Below are 21,350 nucleotides of genomic sequence, written 5' to 3'. Positions count from 1 at the left end.
ACAGGAGGAAACGTGTGTGTGATGCCCTTAAGAAATCGATTTACAATAGGGCACTTGAACAAGGAAGGCTGATCAGGTAGCCTGAGAAAGGCTGAAAGGGCAGAAAGGTAGCCCTTAATAGTGCCCAGAGCAGAGCCCTGATGGGCAAGAGAAAGAAGGAAGAGAAGAACCTCAGAAAGAGGGGCAGCAAGAGGATCCACAGCCTTTGCTGTGCACCATGCTACAAATCTGTTCCACCTGCAGGCGTATACCGACTTTGTGGAGGGACGCCTGGCTGCCAGAATGACGTTACAGACTTCAGGAGGCAAGTCAAATGGCCTCAACTGTCGCCGCTCAATCTCCAAGCATGGAGGTGGAGACTGGACAGGTTCGGGTGGAGGACCGTCCCCTGCTGCTGCGACAGAAGGTCCTCCTGAAGAGGCAGACGAACCGGGGGATCGACTGACATACTGAGTAGCTCTGGATACCAGTACCTTCTGGCCCAGTCCGGAGCGACAAGGATGACTTGGGCCCGGTCGCGCATGATCTTCTTCAGCACTCTGGGCAGAAGTGGTATAGGCGGAAAGGCGTACATCAGACCACAACTCCACTTGCGACGAAAAGCGTCTCCGAGCGAGTGCCGCCTTAGAAATTCCAACGCGCAGAACAGATGACATTGCGCGTTCTCTTCGGTGGCGAATAGATCTAACCAAGGCTCTCCCCATTGCTGAAAGAGGCCTTGCGCCACGTCCGAGTTCAGACGCCATTCGTGATCCATCATGCACCGACGGCTGAGCTCGTCCGCCCTGGCGTTCAGAGAACCTGCCAGATGTTGAGCCACCAGGGTCACGCCCTGGCTTTCCAGCCATTGCCAAAGGCGCAGAGCCTCCTGGCAAAGGGTCCACGACCCCACCCCGCCCTGTTTGTTGCAGTACCACATGGCGGTGGTGTTGTCCGTGAACACCTGCACTACACTCCCCCGGACAGAGGGGAGGAATGCCTTCAGTGCTAGACGAATCGCCCGTAACTTCAACAGGTTGATGTGGAGCCGGGCCTCCGCCGGAGACCAGAGGCCTCTGATCTCCGCCTCTCCCATGTGGCCTCCCCAGCCCTGGAGGGACGCGTCCGTCACAACTACGTGCTCCGGTTGGGGAAGGGAGAGGGATCTGCCGCTGACCCAATCGCGGTCCGTGAGCCACCACTGCAGCTGTCTCGCAGTGCCCTCCGAGATCAGGACGTGGTCAGACAGGTTGCCCTGATGCTGGGCCCACTGAAACTTCAGGTCCCACTGCAGAGCCCGCATCCGCCACCTGGCGTGATGCACCAGTAGGATGCAGTAGGCCATCAGCCCCAGAAGCCGCAGCGTCAACCTGACCGAGACCCGGGATAACGGCTGAAAGATGGGAATCAGAGCCTGAATATCCTGGACCCGCTGTTCGGGTGGATAAACCCGAAACCGCGCCGAGTCTAGAACCGCTCCGATGAAGAGGAGCTTCTGAGAGGGGCACAGGTGTGACTTTGGCACATTGATGGAGAACCCCAGCAGGTGCAGGAGATCCGCCGTAGTCTGGAGGTATCTGACGACTGTCTGGGGCGAGCCCGCCTTCAACAGCCAGTCGTCGAGGTAGGGGAAGACTGAAACCCCTAACCTGCGCAGATGAGCTGCGACCACCGCCATCACCTTTGTGAACACCCGTGGGGCGCTGGTAAGGCCGAAGGGGAGCACGGTAAACTGAAAGTGCTCGTGGCCAACCGTGAACCGCAGGTAGCGCCGGTGGGCCGGCAGAACGGGGATGTGGAAATAGGCGTCCTGCAAGTCCAACGCTACCATCCAGTCTCCTGGGTCCAGGGCAGCTAAGACCTGAGCCAGTGTCAGCATTTTGAACTTCTCCTTCCGGAGGAAGCCGTTGACGTTCCGTAGATCCAAGATAGGGCGTAGGCCCCCTTTGCCCTTCTTGGGTACCAGAAAGTAGTGGGAGTAGCAACCACACCCTACTTCTGGCCCAGGAACGCGCTCGATGGCCCCCTTGGCCAAGAGGGCCGTAACCTCCTCCTGCAGAAGTCGCAAATGATCCCCCGACACACGGTGGTTCTGCGGTGGCATGGCTGGAGGAGTCGCCTCGAAGGGGAGGGAGTAGCCCCTTCGGACGATTTGCAGCACCCACCTGTCCGAAGTGACAGTGCGCCAGTGGAGGTGGTGATGGCGAATCCTGCCACCCACTGGCGTCACATGGGCCTGAAAGCACGGACTAGGAGGGCTTGGAGGCGGATGCTGTGGGGGAAGGTGTGGACTGACCTCGCCGTTGTCCTCTACCGCCCGGACGGCGGTTACCACGGCCGCCACCGCGTTGGGTATTGCCCTGCGGAGCGTGGCTAGCGGCACGTGTGGGTGCACCCCTTCCGTGGCCACGAAAGGAGTGATAAGCAGCCGATTGCTGGCGCGGGGCCGAGAGGCCCAAGGACTTGGCCGTAGCCCTGGAGTCCTTAAAGCGCTCAAGCGCATGGTCTGCTTTGTCGCTAAAGCGGCGACGGCCATCGAACGGCATGTCCATGAGTGTGTTCTGGACATCTGCCGAAAAGTTGGCGGACCTCAGCCAGGCGTGGCATCTGACCGCCACCGTCGTTGCCATCGCTCTGCCTAGCGAGTCGGTGGTATCCAGCCCACACCTAATGGAATACTTGGCTGCGTCCCGGCCCTCCACAAGGGCTTGGCCGAGTTTGGCCCGTACCTTCAACGGACACTCTGGCAGCACTTCCGCGACCGTATCCCACAGAGAGTGGGTGTAGCGGCCCAAGAGGCATGCGGTGTTGGAAGACCGCAGACCCAGACTAAGGGATGAGAATATTTTCTTTCCATACTGCTCATACCTCTTGGATTCCCTGTCCGGCGGGGCGGACGGGAACGCGGTCTGGGAATTGGAGGCCTGGGTGACCAGACTCTCGGGGGTGGGGTGGGTGGACAGGAAACCTGGGTCGCCCGGGGCTGGGCGGTGACGTCTGGCCACGTTCCTATCCACGGGCGAACCCGTAGCGGGCTTGGACCAAGTGCCCAGAAGAACGTCGGTCAAGGCCTCATTAAAAGGCAGCAGAGGCTCGGCCGAGCTTGACTGTGGTTTAAGGACCTCAGTGAGGAGATTAGTCCTCACGGACGCGACGGGGAGCTCAAGGCTCAAGGCCTTGGCAGCCCTCATCAGCACCACACTATAAGTTGCCCCCTCCTCCGAAGCCACGGTAGGAGGGGAAACAAAACCAGTATCTGGATAAGTGTCCAGGCCACTGGCCTCCCCAAGGTCTCCTGCCCAGTCCTCATGAGACTGACACTCCCTGGTCAGAGGGTCCTCAGACCCCTCCCAGTCCTCTTCATCACCCATCTCCTGAAACTCAGGGTTCTCAACTAATGGGGCCTGTTCATAAAAGTGAAACTCACCAAACGACGTCTGGAGCGGCGCCCATCGGGGCCGTCCCGACGTCTGAACAGGAACGAAGGTGGAACCAGGGACGGCGCCGCCCGAGGATGGCGCCGGAAGCGACACCTGAGGGTCCGACACCGGGGAGGTCGTAAGGTCCACCGGCGACGAACCAGATCCCGAAGGAGGACCAGCGGCATCCCGCGGCGCTGGGCCCGAAGGCGCCGGGGCCGCTGAACCCTGCGGCGCCAGGCCCGAAGGCGCCGGGAGAGTGGGGCCTAGCGGCGCCGGGGCCGAAGCACCCGACGGCGTCGGGGCCGAAGCTCCCGACCCGCTAGAGGCCCCAGACGGGTCCGCTGGGCCCGAAGGCGCCGCGGAGCCCGCCGGAGGAGAGAGGTTCCTCATGACCATGAGGAAGCGCTCGATCTCCTCCTGTGTCGCGTTTAGCCCAGGGACCGTAGGGTATGGGGCTGGACGCGGCGCCCGCGACTCCGATGGAGCCGCGTGGGTGGTGTCACCCGAACCCCCGGCCGCATCGCGCGAGCGTCGGGGGGAGTCCGAAGAGCGATGACGCCGCTTGGACTTCTTGTGCCTCTTACCCGACGACGACTTCGACCCGGAGGAGTGCGGCCTACTCTCGGAGCTGTGGTGGCTCCGAGCCCGCGACCTGTCCCTCGACCTCCCATGGGACCGGGACCTCTCGCGGCGCGGGACCGACTGCCGGAGTTCGAGTCGCCTGCGGGACCGCTCCCGCCTGGCTTTCGAAGAGAGGGCCCGGCAGTCGGAGCAGGCCTTGTCGTCGTGGTCGACGCCGAGACAAGATAAACACACGCGGTGAGGATCCGTGACCGACATCAGGCGGTCGCAATCATCGCAGTGCTTAAAGCCGGGCATCCCAACGGCACCGTTCGGAGTCGAAAGACTTCGAGAAACAATCAAAAGGGATCAAAAAAGTTAGTCAAAAAATGACTAGGGTTACTGCTTTTTCCAGATCTGCGCTTGCTGGCGCGGAAAAAAGAAGAACTGACGTCAGCACGCGGAGGCGGCGTCTAAGTACTCAGACGACGTCATCACGGCGCCGACGACGGACGCGGAGCCGCAGACGACGCCTACCGACGCGCAAGGGTACTGCTACGCAAAAATTTCCGGATCCAGTCTGACGCCTGGGGATATTCTAAGGTAAGGAATCTAATACTAACGTGTCTCTTTCAGATCCTGCTGCCAATGGGACAGCTGTGCTGATTGGAGGGTGCGCTATAGAGGCTTAGAGGTGGCTGCCACGAGAGGGGTGGGGAAATGAACACCTCACTGGGTCTGACTCCAGAGTCCCATTGGGATTCACAACAACGCAAGAACTGAACATGTGGCTGTTCAGGCACGTACAGTAGGTAAGGTGCCCATACGTGCCCCGGCCATGGCCGTGTAAGAGGCAAAAGGCCTGCTGCTAGGAACGAGCAGATAGGGAAAGCCTGAGAGATCTGGCAGTGACCTAGCTCTCACAAAATCGCAAGAGCGCAGAGTCAGCTCTGTCGCCAAATAGGCAGAAGCCATCGAAGGGCATGTCAATAAGGGACACCTGGACATCCCCGACAACATAGCGGACTGCAACCAGGCGTGGCAACGCAGTGCCACCATAGAAACGACGACTCTGCCTAGGGAGACTGTGATACCCAACCTAAACCTGATGGGAACTTTGCTGCATTCCGACCATCGGCTAAGGCTTTGTTGAGGATAGCAAAGACCTCCTTGAGGAGTTTGAGAAGCAGCTGTGCAACTGAGCCCCAAAATGCATAGAAATATCGGCCCAAGAGGCATGCAGTGTTCACCTACCACAAGGCTAGGCTGGTGGAAGAGAAAAGACGCTTCCCCAAAGGTGTCCAGCCTCTTGCAATTCCTGTCCAGTGGGGAGGAAGGGAACTCATTTGGGTTGACCACTGACGTTGAGGCCTGCACAACACCAAGCACTCCTGGGGAGAGGTGGTGGGAGAGGAAGGCTGGGTCATCTGGTGCAGGGCAATGGCATCGGGCAATAATGAACTGCACAGGAGCCTAAGTGTAAGGTTTAGTCCAAGCCCCCAGAGAACATTGTAAAAGGCTTTGTTAAAAAGGAGCAGCAATTCACCCTGGTGGCGAAAGATGAGCCTTACTTCATGTGAGGAAACGTGGTGCATTATATGGCGTGGTTGTGTGATCTTACTGTGTAATAGTTAGAACCAGTCAATCCTGGGTAGTTGTGGCTCTGATCAGTCAGGCTTACAGAAAGGCACACATGTAAAGCAGTTGCACAGTACCAAAAGAAATTAAGAAGTACATGAGTCACTCAAGAAATCAGATACCAATGTATATGAATAGTTTAGATTTTTTTACACAAAAAGAAAAAGACCCACCAGAGAGTTCCAAACATTTAGAACTTACACGGTATAGTCAATAAGCACTTTAACTAAACCCTGAATGCTCATTTTCAATAAATTTGACACTTAAAAACATTTTCAAGAAAAACGTTGGTAAGTATCAATGCGGTTACTTAGAGGTACTTTAGGAGACCAATTCCTGCAGGGAGCAAATCAGGGGGACAAGCAAGGTCCACATAAACAGTTACCTCCGCCAGAAAAGTTGGCTTCAGGTCAGTTCCAGCGTCAGTGGCTCCTTACCGCTGACTTCTATGGAGTGGTCCTGATGCAAGGGATACAGGATGCTGGAGATGCTCAAGGATGCTGGAGATGCTCAAGGATGCTGAAGATGCTCAAGGATGCTAAAGATGCTCAAGGATGCTAAAGATGCTCAAGGATGCTAAAGACGCTGTGTTGTCAATGGAGGTCTTCATGGGACGGCTACTCTGTTAAAGGGCTTGCTGAAGTGATTGGCCACAGTGGTCGACGTCCCTCAATTTCCTATTGAGCTTGGCAGAAGTCCAATCCTAACGGGGCTACCAGTCAAACTGATACAGTGTTTTTCATCTTTTGTCAGTAACTTGCCTTCTGGGTAAACATAGCTGCCCTCCGACAAGTCTACCTGACTCTACAGCAACTTTTGAGCATTGGGTCTAGGTCCCTTGGAGAAGTTAACAAGGTGGATATGTCAGCTTGTAATTCTGCCCTCGCGATGGGGCTGCTTGCCTTTTCCACTGTTATAACGACTACTGTTGTTTTTTTATTGGTGGAACATGTAAAAGTACATGTTCCGCTTTCTAATATATAGCATCGAGCATAGGGCTCAATAGGCCAACCTTAAGGGTAACTTAAATATATTAAAAGGGGAGGATTGGGCTTTACCATGGTTTAAAATGGCAAAGTCGAGATAGCAGTTTAAAGCTGCCCTTTCAGTCTGCAGTGGCACTATGGGAGCCATACTTTACCTTTCTCACATGCAGGGTGGCACAACCAGTGCTGCAGTCCCTGGGGTGCCTCTCAAACTTTAAAGCCCTGGGACCCATATTCTAGGGACTTACAAGTAAGTTAGCTTATGCCAACGGGGCACAAACCAATCAAACATACACATTTTAGGTCAAGGCACAGAGGTCTGGTTAGCAAGCCTCAGTGCAATCGGAATCAAACAGCAGCATCAGCCCAAATCTTTGGGGAGACTATACAAAAGAGTAATTTCCCTACACTCAGACATGGTTCGGGGGTAAGAAAGCATGCCAGAGTCTGGTGAGTTTTCCGAGCCACTGGCATCATCCAGTTCCTCATACCAGTTGTCCACTGGCTCATGGCCCTCTTCAAATGCACCAAACCTTTCCTCCTCATCTGCCCCGTAAGGAAGGAAGGTTTGATCTAGGGGAGGAAGTCCAGGAATAGGTGGGACCTGGACGGCACAGACATTGAACCACACATGTATTGAACCGCTACGGCCCAATGCAGTTAAGAATTGGGGATAAAAACGGACTCATCTTTGAGCAGCGCCAGAGGAGCTGAGGAGGGCCAAATAACAGCAGGAACCATGGTGGAAGGAGGCCCCCATGATGGTGCTGTTAGTTGGATAGGTGTCACTCTGGCTCTGGAGAACTTAGAGTAGTTCATAGCAGGCCTGGATGCTGACTTCGCAGGTGGTGTGTTGGAGCTGGGCCCAGAAGCACAGTGTATGGTTGTGCTTCTTGGACTTCCCCAAGTTGGAGGAAAAAGTCAGGGACCTTGAAGATGATGGTCCTCAGGAACCGTTCTGTGAAAGGCCTAGCTATCTCCTGCAGGAATGATGCAGAGCTACTCTCTGCTGCACCACCAGAAGCTTCAGGTCCCAGTTGTGAATCTCCGTTGGATTCATAGACTTACAATTGGAGCAGACCTTGGGGTCCTAGCTTGACCCCAGGCACCAGAGACAGTCCAAGTGTGGGTCAGAGACAAACATCTGTTGGTGACATTCTCCACAAGGTTTGAACCCTGTTTATTAAGACACATATTCCTAGCACACTGGAGTAAAGGTAAAAAAAAGAAAAAAAAAATAGAAAAGGCTGACAAGTCGAAAAAGGCTGTAAAAAAATGACTAAGGTAATGTAATATAGTGCTTATATAGCGCAGGTATCACCCCCGAAGGGGTCTCAAGGCGCTGTACACATACCGCTGTGGAACCCTTCCTGGCCTTTCCCTGTGAAGTGTCCACTCCTGGGCACCCCCAAGGTGAAGCCAGGCATCCTAGCGCTGTTGGGGCCGTTGTGGAGATTAAGCAAGCTATTGCCCAGAGTTGCAGAGTGGGACCCATGCTTAGAATAGGCACCGAGGCGAGAATTATCAGGTCCGGGGGAAATTGAGCCCAAGACCCGCCGAGGCAGGAATTGAACCCTGGTCCGGGCCAGAACTCTGCATCAGGGTCTGCCGCTCTAACCATTGAGCCACACTTCTCCACAGCAGGTAGCTCTCTGGATCCACGCTGTTGGCACAGAAAGAAAGGCACTGATGTCAGCATGCGTGGGCAACATCACTTTCAATACGGAGGACTCCGAGGCGGAGCCCATTGACTCCACCTACCAGCGCATGCAGAGGTAATGCTCAAGATTGTCCAGATTCAGTTGGATGCCTGGGGAATATTCTAAGGTGAGGAATCAATGGTTAGAAGTCTCAATCAGAAGCAAACTCCAACAGCAGCAATGAAATATTCACAACTGCCAAAGACTTCACCACACCCACAGCTGCCACCAGCAACATCAACCCCTCACAAGATCTGTGTAACGTACTCTCAAATTTCTTTAGCAGCAAAAATTGCAACTTCGTGCCACAAATGGACCCCCTGACCCTGTCCAGAAATCTTCCAGTAATGAACAAAGACAACATAAGCACCACATGGGACCTTTGCCACAGAAGAAACAACAATAATCATGAAGACCATTCACTTTAGGGCCCTAGCGGACCCCTGCCCCCACCATCCTTTAACAAAGGAGCAATCCCTATCAGCTTCTTGACGCCACACAAGCAGGATTTAGGCCCAACCTCATCACAGAAATCACCCTTATGGCTGCAACGGATGATATCCAGATGATCCTTGACATGGTGAAAATGAAGCCCACATCCTTCAAGACCTAAATAAGTCTTTGACGTGGTCTCCCTTCTCATTCTAATCTGAAAACTCCACGAAGCAGGCATCCAGGGACACGCCCTCTCATGGATTTGTTCCTTCCTCGCCAGAAAAACCCAAACAGTCAACCTGCTACCCTACTCCTCTGAAGCACGAGGTCGTATTTAATCACACAGGGGTCTTCACTCGGCCAGGTGTTTGTCAGCATCTAGAGATCTCTGCTGGATGACATCATACGCGCTCACAACATAAACATGCTCACTTACGCAGCCAACACACAACTGATACTATCCTTCTCGGACAAAATAAGTTCATCATATGCATGACGGAAGAGGCCACTTGGATAAAATACAATTGTCTCAAACTGAACTCGGACAAGACCAAAACGGTTGCTGTCAGGAAAAAAAGCCTCACCTTGGGACCCCACCTGGTGGCCAACACACCTTGGGCCCAACCACCGCCTTGCTTAGCACAAAATAAACCTTGGTATCATCATAGAAGAGAAACTAGACCTGACCGCCCAAGTCAACGCAATAGTCTTGTCTTGTTTCAATATCCAAAGGATGCTGAAGAAAAGTCTTCAAGTGGATACCAGACAACACAAGGAAAACAATCACCCAAGCCCTCATCACCAGCAAACTAGACTATGGGAACAGCCTATGCGGAGGGATAACAAACCAGCTCACAAGGGGACTAGAGACCGTTCAAAACACACCAGCCAGACTAGTCTCCAAAGCCCCATGCTGAGTCCACATCACACCTCAACTCAGCGAACTATACTGTCTACCAATACACAAGTATGTACACCTCAAACTCCTCACCCTCAAAGCACTCCACCACACAGGGCCTGCCATACCTGAACGGCCGCATTCACTTTCACCAATCTTCCAAACACCTCTACCCTGCTGGATCTTCAGCAACAAACACACACGCAACACACGCACAGAGTGAGAGTGTGAGCAGCGGTGTGCTTCCTCATACCTGCCCTCTAAAACCTGAAACAACCTCCCACAATACATCTACTCCTTCTTTTGCAAGAAGCTAAAGACCTGGCTTTTCAAGTAAGCCCTACTGGTCAGACCGCTCAGGCCTTTTATCCAGCATTTGGATACTCTCACAGGTGATTAGAGCACTAAAAACACCAATAACATAACAAATACTGTTTTTAATATCTTTCCCACTAAAAATTGATCACATTATAGAAATCAAAGCGACTGAGCTGAGAGAATGAGTGCATTTGATGTCTTCAGAGAACAAAGGTATGTAAATAAAACAACTTGAAAGGAGTTTTACCTATCATTCGATTAGATGATAGTCTGTATTTGCAGAGTCTTTCTTTTAGTTGCTTTTTCCAATCCAAACCACCCATTGTGGCTAACTGTATCCCTTCCTTCAGTTCAACCTCTTGACCATACCAATCCTTTCAGGATGACACAAAGCACATTTTTTGAGTAGAATGTCGTATTTCCCTAATGTACTCTCCTGCTTCTTATGAACACAACTGCACCATGGTCTATTAAAATTCTTTTTCGAAACCCCTCTCTAAGAAAATTTCCTTCTAAAAATGTTGACACCTCTTGAGCTCATGTCAAACAGCCACTGCACCTAAAAAAGCAAATCTACCAACACAAACACATAGGGGCATGGGCATTTGTAGGCCAGTCCGGTTTTGTAACTCGTAAGATTGTGTTTTTTGCCACTCGCAATTTGCGAGTCGTAAAACTTAATGTACAACAGTGTCTCAAACACTGTTTGCGATTTCCAAATGGGTTAAATGCCACATGAATATTAATGAGGCAGCCCATTCATATTCATGAGGCAGGTCGCAATTTGAGACCCATTGGGAATGGCCGGCACTCACAAGGATGGTGGCCTGCTTGAGTCAGCAGACCACCATGTTTGTGACTACTTGTTGGAGTGTTTTTTATTTTGTTTTTAAATGCAGCCGTTTTCCTCAAAAGAAAAACAGGATGCATTTAAAAAAGGACATTTTTATAAGAGAAGGCAGTTGTCGTCATGCTCCTGGCACAGCACCCTGCCCAAGGATGGCGACTGATGACTGCTCACAAGTATTACTTGACTCCCAAGACACGCAACAGACTCCGCGTATCAGCATGCCAGAAGATGCTCCTTGGATGCCTAACAAATGTTTCAGAGCCTTTGTTAAGTGACAAGCATGGGAGCACGCCATACAGCAGCTCCTGAGAGTCTTCCAACAACTCGCATATTACCTGATGCTTTTCACAACCAACACGATTATCAAGCCTTGCGGCTAACTTGGAATACATGCCTCAAGTTTGTGTACCATTGCAGCCACCGTACATGCTAGGCCTCATGTTCGTTGGAGAACCGCCATTTTGTGACAGCCAAACTTCACCACAACTTGCTTTTGATGTCTCCAAGACCAAACTCTCAGATTTCAAATCTCTTTTACAGTCAAACGGTAACCATGCAGGACACACTCTCCTGTCTAACCTTCCTCTGCAGCTGCTGCTGTCGGCAACGTGTAGTACCAGTGTAAAACAAAGTAAGCAAGAGTTCAAAACCATGGTGAGGGTTTACTGCAAAGAACCCCAGCCACAGTTCCAAGGCAATAGATTCTTATGAAACCCTCAAGCCACTTAAGATGCAAGTTGGAATCAAATAGAATTCTATCTCCAAAGGAAAACTCTCAAACTTTCTCAGGTGTTTTTATCTATTTTTGCAGCAGGCTCTGTACATGGCTGACAACTCAAGTATGACGTAACAACTCTGTGACTGAATGTATGTACTAATGAATATAGTATGCTAGTGAAGCACACTTTAAGAGCATAAAAGAATGAAACATAAAATGTTCTGCAGGTCTACCTTTTCACAAACCTTTCAAATAACTGTGCAACATCCACTTTTCTTATGTGCGAAAAACACTATTGTCTATGGATTAAGTCGCCAAAGTCTCCAATCCATGCTAATGTTTAACACTCCTTCCAGCTCTCATCAACTTACTGTAATTTGATATAGGATTCACTGAGACCACCCTGCACTGGTTCACCAGATGGTCACACGTATTTGTCTCCTAATGCTCTAACTGTATACGGAAGTCTTCTTAACCAGCCAAGGTAACAAGAGCCACTAAATTCACAGGTAAACCTTACCTTCAGCAGTTTCAAACAGTGATCAGGCGTGTACTGGGGAAAGAGTTCAAGAGTAGACAGAAACACTGCTGCAGGGCATGTTAAGTGTGTTAATTGGTCAAATAAGGAAATAACTTTTATCTGGAGGGAGCTCTTGAGGGATAAGAGTATCATTGCTAATTTTTAAAACTAGGAATAAACGGAAGTATATGAAAAAAATCAGGTTATAGACTTAAGTGTATTGATCGTGCTAGAAAAAAATGAATTAAATAAGAACTTGCAACACCAAATGGCTCTTGCCTTTAATTTTGCATTTACGAGAGTTTGAGCTATTGACATTTTAAATGAACATAATTGAACCTACCAGCGCTACCGGGAACTGCCAGGAATCGCCGTTGGGGAGCCCGGGCGGAGGGCTGCTGAGTTCACTGACCCTTACAACTGCTGGGGTTGCTGCCTGCCTCCCGCTGCCCGCCCCCACTTCCATCTGGGGAAGCGCCGGCCATCGCGAGGAGGGCAGGTTAAGGGACTGCAATCCCCAGCAGCCCAGGGAAAACCACGTGACCTGTCACAAGCGCCAGGAGGCGCATTAAAACTGCGATAGCCCTGCTGAGCGGGGGGGGGAACATAATCGAACCTACCAGCGCTACCGGGAACTGCCAGGAATCGCCGTTGGGGAGCCCGGGCGGAGGGCTGCTGAGTTCACTGACCCTTACAACTGCTGGGGTTGCTGCCTGCCTCCCGCTGCCCGCCCCCACTTCCATCTGGGGAAGCGCCGGCCATCGCGAGGAGGGCAGGTTAAGGGACTGCAATCCCCAGCAGCCCAGGGAAAACCACGTGACCTGTCACAAGCGCCAGGAGGCGCATTAAAACTGCAATAGCCCTCCCTCGCGGGACGCCGGGCTAAGCCCGGGCAAAGGGCGGGCCCTCTGTGGCCCTCAGAGGACCGAGAAGGACGGGACGGGCCACCCCCCTTGCCTCCCAACAGAAAGAGGGTATAATCGTCTACTGGAATTCACCAACAAGGTACTTTTCATCATCCGTTTGAGTATTCTCAATAACTGATTTACCATACCCCTGTTATCACGATGACACGAAAGAGGGCAATTATTACAGCTATCTCACATAGAGGCTTGCCAAAAGGGACACAAGATGCACAAGGTAATAAGCCCACTCAGCAATCTCCCTTAAATCCAGGGATAAACGACGCTACACTGTCACCGGAGTGTTTAATTACTAATCATCCTTGCGCATCTGTCTTTGGCTATGGAAATAGCTTAACGGGGCTAGACGAACTAAACAGACTGTGTGGAACTAAGTACACTAAAGTTGTAAGCAGTCCTGATTACATTAGCACCCCAACTGATCCACAAAACTTGAATAACAGTCTGTTTGAACAACCCCAAATCAATCCAGCAGATGCCCAGAGTACAGCAACTGTATGGCCTTCACCTGGTAAAAGGAAGTGCGAAACAGTCATACAAGATGGGAGTCAATCTAAACATCCTAAATTATCTTCAAACTCCCTGTTGTCTGCGACTACTTCCCCTCCAACTTCAGAACCGGGTGAAACTGTGGGCGAAATAGATCTTTCAACATCGCCCTCACAGTCGTCCTTACTGACTCTCATTGAACGGCTAATTAACTCCGCCATTTCACCATTGATGGCAAAAATAGACCTTCTGGGGGATAGACTTACAGAATTAGAAACGACGGTCAACACAAACCTGGCCTCCTTAAAAAATCAGGTATATATCAGACAATCCCCTTTATCAGCTGCTTCTGGAACCCTGAAACCAACTGCACTAAGCACCAATGCCCAGCCTCAGGCCTCAGCGCCTAATATACTAGATCCAAAGGTTCCTTATCCTCTGCCAAATCGCGTATTTTCACAGCGTAACATCGCCAGTTCGGGGTCAATTATAGCACCTCATATTCACTTACCACCAGAGGCTGCCCCCTTTGTTTATGTTCTATCAGGAGTACCACCAATCACACGGGGAAAAACTGAAACCCAACACGAACTACAAAACAAGGTTACCCACTGGTTATCTAGGAATAGACCCCTGCCTGCTGAACTTAATGGCAAAATACTAGCTGTCAGAAGGGTGGGCTGGTTAGGTCCCCTACAAAAGGACATCGCTGGGGATCTGGTCTTAGTGAAATTTTGCAAAAGCAACATTGTTTCATTCCTCCAATCTTGGTACCGCCAAGGAGAAGATGGACCGATACATACTGGGGACCTCTATGACTTTTACCCTCATTTCCCCGCTCTTAGACCAGGGCCAGGCTATACCCATGCTATCGGTAAATCTGTGTGGAGACCGATCAATAGCAACTTCCCTGCTCCTAATAGTTGCGATATGGAATACTACAGTGGCTTCTATTAGTAGCCCATGGGGAGGGCGACATCTATGTAAAAGCAGGACTGCTATAATATTTAAATCCCGACATATTGTGTAAAGTTGTTTTTAGAATGAATTAGGTATGCACATTTTAGGACAGGGACCCTTTCCCTTTGAACAATTTTTCGAATCCTCACTTTTAATTTTGTCAATATTTTGTAGCCCTTGTTAAGTTTGTCTTAATCGTATGTTTAATATTGTACGCTTTTATGATTTGTATTACAAAATCGAATAAAGCTAAATGACTGACTGACTGAAATGACAATGCCTTTTATTTATATGTTGGTTTTTAAAACAGATTAATAAAAGGCATTGTCATTCACAATGCCAATAGCTTCAACTCTAGAAAATGCGAGACATATTGTATTGCAAATGTGTTCAGCCCCCGTGCTATAAAAGTTTTTTAAAAAGCATTAGGAGAGTTTGCCCTGCCTGCAACAGTAGGCAGGACAAAGCTATTTGAGAAAATAGTGCTTGGAGGCTGTAATTAAAGCCTACCGAGTAACAACACTTGTAACAGGGGGTGTGGCCATGGGAGGTTACAACATGAGACACGGCGGTACCAAGGAGGGAATACTAAGCCTACGACCAATGAACAGCCACAGTTTACAGTGAACAATGACACAAGCCAATGAAAAATATGGGCAGAGGGTGGGCGGAGCCTCAAGTCCATACCTGAATACAGCATGCGTCGCAGAGCAGCCTAAATGGCTGGCATTGCATGGCTTCATATGCATACATGTGTCACGATGCTTTGCTTTGAATAGCCTTTGAAGATGGCATTACGTTTGTGGGAAAAGAAAAAGGTGTGTGGTAGGTCATTTTCGAAAAAGGAGCAATCCAAGAAAGGAGCTCTATACATCTGCCAGGCCCTCCACAAAAAAACAGTATGAAGGAGTGTGGGAAGAAATGGACATACTGTGGGAGCCAAAACGTCAAGTGCTGGGGGATAACGTAAAGGGAGAAGCAGCTCATGGGTGAGAGAGCAAGAAAACACATGCCCTCACATGAAGTGCTTAAAAAGAAAAACTACAGCGCCCTGATGTCAGCCATAAATAGATACAAGTCACCGAATCAAAAGCATGGTGAAGAAGCTATGCCCTATGGGAGGGACAAAGAAGCAGAGAAAGCAAAGCCACAGACATAAGAAGAAAGAAAATCAGATTTACAAGCCATCTAACCAATAATGAGTAAAGACTTGACCCAAAGCCCTCTCTATGTACCGGTATTATACACAATCAGCATTCACCAACAGCAGCTCAAACCAGTCTGTAGGCAAGACCTAAAAATAAGTAATTCAGCGATTTGATGAACTATGTATAAGTACAGCCCAATATGTAACGAAAATGGTAATAAATACAAACTCCTGGTACACCCATACATCCAACTCCAGCCACTGAATGTCTCTTGAATAGTTTAAACCCAAGTAGTATGGAGTAAAGGGGTGTAACCGTCAAAAGACACCATCAATCCCTCCCTGCTTCCTTTTACAGACGAGGCGAACTGGCAACAGAAACAAAACACGCAATCCATGTTAACCCACTCCTATACTTCATACCAAGTTCGCACAAAGATTTCTATATTCAGAAATCAGATTCTCAGCAAATACATGTTGTGTGTTTCAGTGAACACGAGATGTTCACATCTTTTTTAGGGACTCAGGGTCCAAACTTACTTTAAAAGATTGTGGTTCAAAGGCTGATGGTTTCCACAGAACTCCAATCACTTCCCCGCCATACATATCATAGAAAAAAAGGGCAAGGTCTTTGAAGGCGGCCTGGAAAAAGAAGTTTAGAACAGTTACATGTCAAAAGTTATAAAAGCAATGTAACAACTAACAAACCAGATAAAAATAAGTCTAATCACAAAAAGGTCACATTATAGTGGGAGCTTCAGAAGCAGACATTCACGGCAAGGCACGGTACATGATAGCCAATGCTGAGTTGGCTAGCTGGGACACTGGGACACAGGGGCAGTCCATGGAACGTAGCCTCCTGGGAGATGCTTTCAAGGCTCGTTGTATTGTACATCCCAGTTGGCCCAGCGGTCTGCTAAGAGGTCTTGTACACACAGGTGTATGGGTGTTTTATGCTAAGTGGCAATGGATAGGCTGTCAGCAGCCTTGGCGAGGACGAGCATACTTGTATTCCAGGATCTGGGTTTGGGTTCGATGGCCTCAGCTCGATCACATCTGCTGCTGGACATTCCAGCCAGCTGCCACTCAGGAGGCATGAACAGCTGCTGGTGTGTCAGGGAGAGAGGACAGCAGAGGCAGTGCTGCTTCATACGATGGGCACTATGGAACTGACCTGGCTATGGTGTTTTTGTCCCAGTTTGTAAAGTACTATAACCTGGTTTGTTCCACAAGGTCCTAGCAATCCACACTTAATAGCAAGTTCAGTGTCCATGTTGCCTCTGGCATTGATGATGTATACAACGGGGAAGAACTGGTCTCAACAGAAAAAGCAGGCAATCAGCATTCAACAGGCTGCCAGAAAACTGAGAATGAACACAAACCAACAGAGGAATAGGTTAAAATCTCAATATTATTCACAGTCTAAGGTTATAGTGAATGGTGTGAGGCTGCACCCGAGTTGGCGGATTAGACTGGTTCTGACACGTACCTGGGGAGGAGGCCACTGCCTAGTTGGGAATGGGTACTGTGCCAGCCAAGAACACCAGGGCCTAGGCAGGGTGAGGCATGTTTTGGGCTTGGGCTAATTGTTTTGAGCTCCTGGGACAGTCAAGTGGAACTCACTACCCTAAGTTCGGATGACGTGCACTGCTTAGAAGCAATCCTTCACCAGGCTAGTGTGCCCTAGTGGGTTCACCAGCATCGGGGCTGCTCAACCCACAGTTGGTCTAGGCTTCCCTGCTTTTCAAATATGCAGCGGCAAAGCACAAGATGTTCTCTGTCGTTTTTCCCTTATAGCAGTAGTCTGCCATAAAAGGGAAGGCCTGGAAAGAAAATGGCAACTTGAAAGTCTATTGAGAAAATGCCCCTGAATCCTGATCCAATATACACATTATTGCAAAATCCTGCCCAGGTTTTACTTTGGGAAGAAATACTTGGATCTGCTTCATTCTTTTTATATAAACCTACCCAAGTGGGTCTTATCCAGGTTTCCCTCTATAAATAAAGCTGGGCAAACTGCTCAGTGCATCACAACGTTGCTTATTCCAGATTGTTTTGCATGCTAGCTGCAGCTTCATATAACTTATACCAGTCCACTGTACCGTTCGCCTGCCTGATACCATGCGTTACCACAGAGGTTTTTGGAGGGATTGGTTTGGATTTCTCTTCGTCTGCCTTTTGGGTTCCACATAGCAAGATTCATTCTGGAGTATGGATCAGCAAAGGATCCCTTTCTATGAATGATGTAGGTAAGATGTACCCTGTCCTCTCTGCAATGGGAGATTTCTACACCAGCCATCCTCTCTATAGCCCTCTGTCAGGTTACAGTTGTTTCATCCGCCTTTGGGGTCTCACTCCACTTTCTACTGAACTTTGTTATCTAAGTACTCATCTGGTTATAGGGTGTATTTGTCAACAGAAAAGACCTGATGCAATGCAGGAATCACCATTGGACAGAAAAGGGCATCCTTTGAAAGAAATGTATGTCATATCAATGCTCTCAACAGAGAAGGAAAAGAACCATAGGTAGATTAGAACTGGTGTGTTGCTGCCATCATAACATACACAGAGCAACAGATGGGACAACCACAAGTAAGCCTCTACCCAACAGTTAGGAATAAGGGCTAACATATGTCAGTAGTTGCGCTCCTAGTGTCAGGGTACGTCCACCAAGGGTATCCCAAAATTAGGACACTAGCACTTCGGGACCGGGGAGCTTACATAGGCCACAGGGCAGTCATTTGAAAGAATGTAGAAGAAACCATCACTGACATTATGAAAATCATCAATGTATATTGTCTTAAAGAGGAAGGGCCGGATAAAGTGTTGTTCGAGAAGGGAAGTGTCTTAGGGAGATGGGGCAACTTTGGTGCCTTTTTGAGCACGGGCAGGGATGTCGGGGTCTAGAGCATTTACAGCAGACTGAGCCCAGCCTCAAACTTCCATCCATTTAACTCGTGAATCCTACAGTCTTATGTTTCCTTTTTAAAGGTGTTTTGTGTGGATGGCGATCTACCATTAAGACCCCTGGCTTAAAGAGATTGAGGCACATTCACTCATGGGAAAGGTCACCATTGACTACCTCTCAAGGTTTTTGGAGAAAATGATGTACTCATGTGAATGTTCAGGGATGTGATGAGGGTGGAGATCATAAATGCAGTCCTTGGGAAGTTTACCTCACCGCTCTTTCGTCAGGCCACAAGACGTGCATGCATTAAAAAGGGCTAATTTTCCTGTCCATAGACAAACTTATGGTCAACATAAAGGGAGGTGAGAAACACGAACAGTCTTGAAAAATGTTGCTTTAGTAAAAAAAACAAAAATCCCCAAAAGGAATGGTGATCATCAGCTGACCTGATTTACTTGTGAACTGCGTTTTAGAGGCTAAGAAAGATCAGTCAACATCCCCAGAGATCTTGTTTTCTAAAACAACTAGTTAGAAGCAGGATGATCGAGCCTGAATATATAATACATTTGGCCATTAGCCACCCACATTTTGCAGAAGCAGAATGGACCACTCCTTTTGCCTGCTATTTTCACAAAGCATGAGACACTACATACTATCCTAGCTTTAGCATGGTTTCCATATAACTGACGCAAGACAAATGGCAGGAGTTTCTCTGACTTCATGTAAGGATAATGCAAGCCACCCTGATCCCAACCTTCAAGGTTGTGCTGTGAATGCAGCACTGGGGTGGCAGAGTGGGCTAAAGAACGGTGATGGATTAAACCCAGATCTGTTGACTGGGTGTGAGTGTTTGATTGGTTCAGATGCTCCGTCCATCACCACCCTCTTTTGTACCGCTTTGTTCGCCATAAGTTGGCAGGGTATGCTCAGACGTGAGTAGTCCCTTGCTCACTTTGCCACTGGATTCAAGCAAGCCGGGCTGAAGACGGCTGTAATGCCAGAAACCGGTCCTCTGAAGCTTGTTTCCGGCCCAGGGAAGGCATGGCTTGGCAGTTCGGGCTGGACTGTTCCCATGAGGCACAGGGTCAGACTGATTTGCATATGGCCATGTCTGAACTGGGGTGGCAGAGTGGGCTAAAGAACGGTGATGGATTAAACCCAGATCTGTTGACTGGGTGTGAGTGTTTGATTGGTTCAGATGCTCTGTCCATCACCACCCGCTTTTGTACCGCTTTGTTCGCCATAAGTTGGCAGGGTATGCTCAGACGTGAGTCCCTTGCTCACTTTGCCACTGGATTCAAGCAAGCCGGGCTGAAGACGGCTGTAATGCCAGAAAGCGGTCCTTGGAAGCTTGTTTCCGGCCCAGGGAAGGCCTGGCTTGGCATGGACTGTTCCCATGAGGCACAGGGTCAGACTGATTTGCATATGGCCATGTCTGAACTGGGGTGGCAGAGTGGGCTAAAGAACGGTGATGGATTAAACCCAGATCTGTTGACTGGGTGTGAGTGTTTGATTGGTTCAGATGCTCCGTCCATCACCACCCCCTTTTGTACCACTTTGCAGCTGTAAGTCAGCCATTCATTAAAATGATCCAACCTAATTAGAGAGCACTGGAGCGGTGAACAACATTGACAATGTTAGCATCTTGTAGTGTTGGGTGGATAAATAAATCTTGCTCATTCATAGGTGTGAGTTTTCAGCAGTCAAAGTAAAAGCGATAGAACACGGCCTATCTTGGCCACAAGCCTATCTGAGGTGGCCTACTTTTTCTTCTGATCTTTTCCCACTCGGCCGTTACCTTTTCAGAGGAAGGCGACCGCTCGCCCATTTGCTAAGGTTACGTTTTTGGAGCAAATATCAAGCTACTGGCTTGCAAATGGAACCCAACTGTGAAGTACACTTAGCCAAATCGGACAGGCCCTTTGAACATCCCAAGAGTAGCAAGAGTTTCTCAGTCCAAAACCCACATGGAGTGCCAGTGACAAGCCACCAAGAGGCGAAGCCCTGTTTCTCCGCTACAGTGACCAACTACACAATGGCATCCGCTTAGAAAATGCTGGCTGCTTTTGCCATCACCTCTATTACCATCTCTGCGGCCTCATCTGAAACATGACGTCCTTCCAGCATTATACTTGGACCTGCCCTCTTTACAATCAACTTGAATATCTTAAAGAATACTTAAGTTATAATGCACTACATGATGGACTAGCACAACCAGCACAAATGGGGTGAGAGATACTAGCCACAAACTATCCAAGGAAAATAAAATACCAGCTGCCACCGAGCACTTGCCAGAACTGTAAATGTCAAGCATAAGCGAACAGACCACTCCTTTCACTGATACACTGATGAACCACTGTTAACACTTCTGGCATTCATTCAGATGGACTCAGTCAGTTGTTCCTCTTCGGAAAGTTTATATGGCAAGGAACACGAGCTCATATAAAAGAGTAACTCAGCTCGTATAAAAGAGTGACTCAGAGGGCACAAGCGTGGAAACGCCTTACTCCCACAACATATGGAGTACTCCGCTCAGTTAAACTGGTCAACCAAGGGTGACTTGGGAGCTGAAGGCAGCCTTTGGATATACTTTAGTGCCAGTGCTGCATTGCGCTGCACGAGCAAACACAGCAAGTGGTTTTAACTGTCCGTATGGAGGCCAAGTGGACTCAGACTTCTTCCCAGAAATGTGTTTAAAAAATATAGCCCTATTCATTCTATTTACTGGCTTTCTGAGAGTAGCGATCAAATAGGAGCCCTATTTCTCCACAGCAGCAAATCGCCAATGTTCCTATTGTGTATCACTGCCCCAGGTGTGCTTCCAAGACTGGATGGGCTGAGGGTCCACCTCCTCAGTCAGAGTTCCAGGTTTTACCTGCATCCCTTGTTCTATGTCCT

The 21,350-nt window shown here is 49.4% G+C and overlaps 1 protein-coding gene across 1 annotated transcript in view; it reads right to left on the bottom strand.

Moving 5' to 3' along the window:
* Positions 1-21,350, bottom strand: part of NOL6 (nucleolar protein 6) — a 471,490-nt gene that overhangs the window by 12,988 nt on the left and 437,152 nt on the right. Inside the window, exon 25 of the mRNA XM_078674724.1 lies at positions 16,085-16,186. Within this exon, the coding sequence (XP_078530850.1) occupies positions 16,085-16,186 (102 nt within the window). The remainder of the gene's footprint in view (positions 1-16,084; positions 16,187-21,350) is intronic.

The sequence above is a fragment of the Lissotriton helveticus genome, chromosome 2_1, assembly GCF_964261635.1.
Source record: "Lissotriton helveticus chromosome 2_1, aLisHel1.1, whole genome shotgun sequence".
Lineage (NCBI taxonomy): Eukaryota > Metazoa > Chordata > Amphibia > Caudata > Salamandridae > Lissotriton > Lissotriton helveticus.
This window is presented reverse-complemented; position numbering and strand designations above follow the sequence as displayed.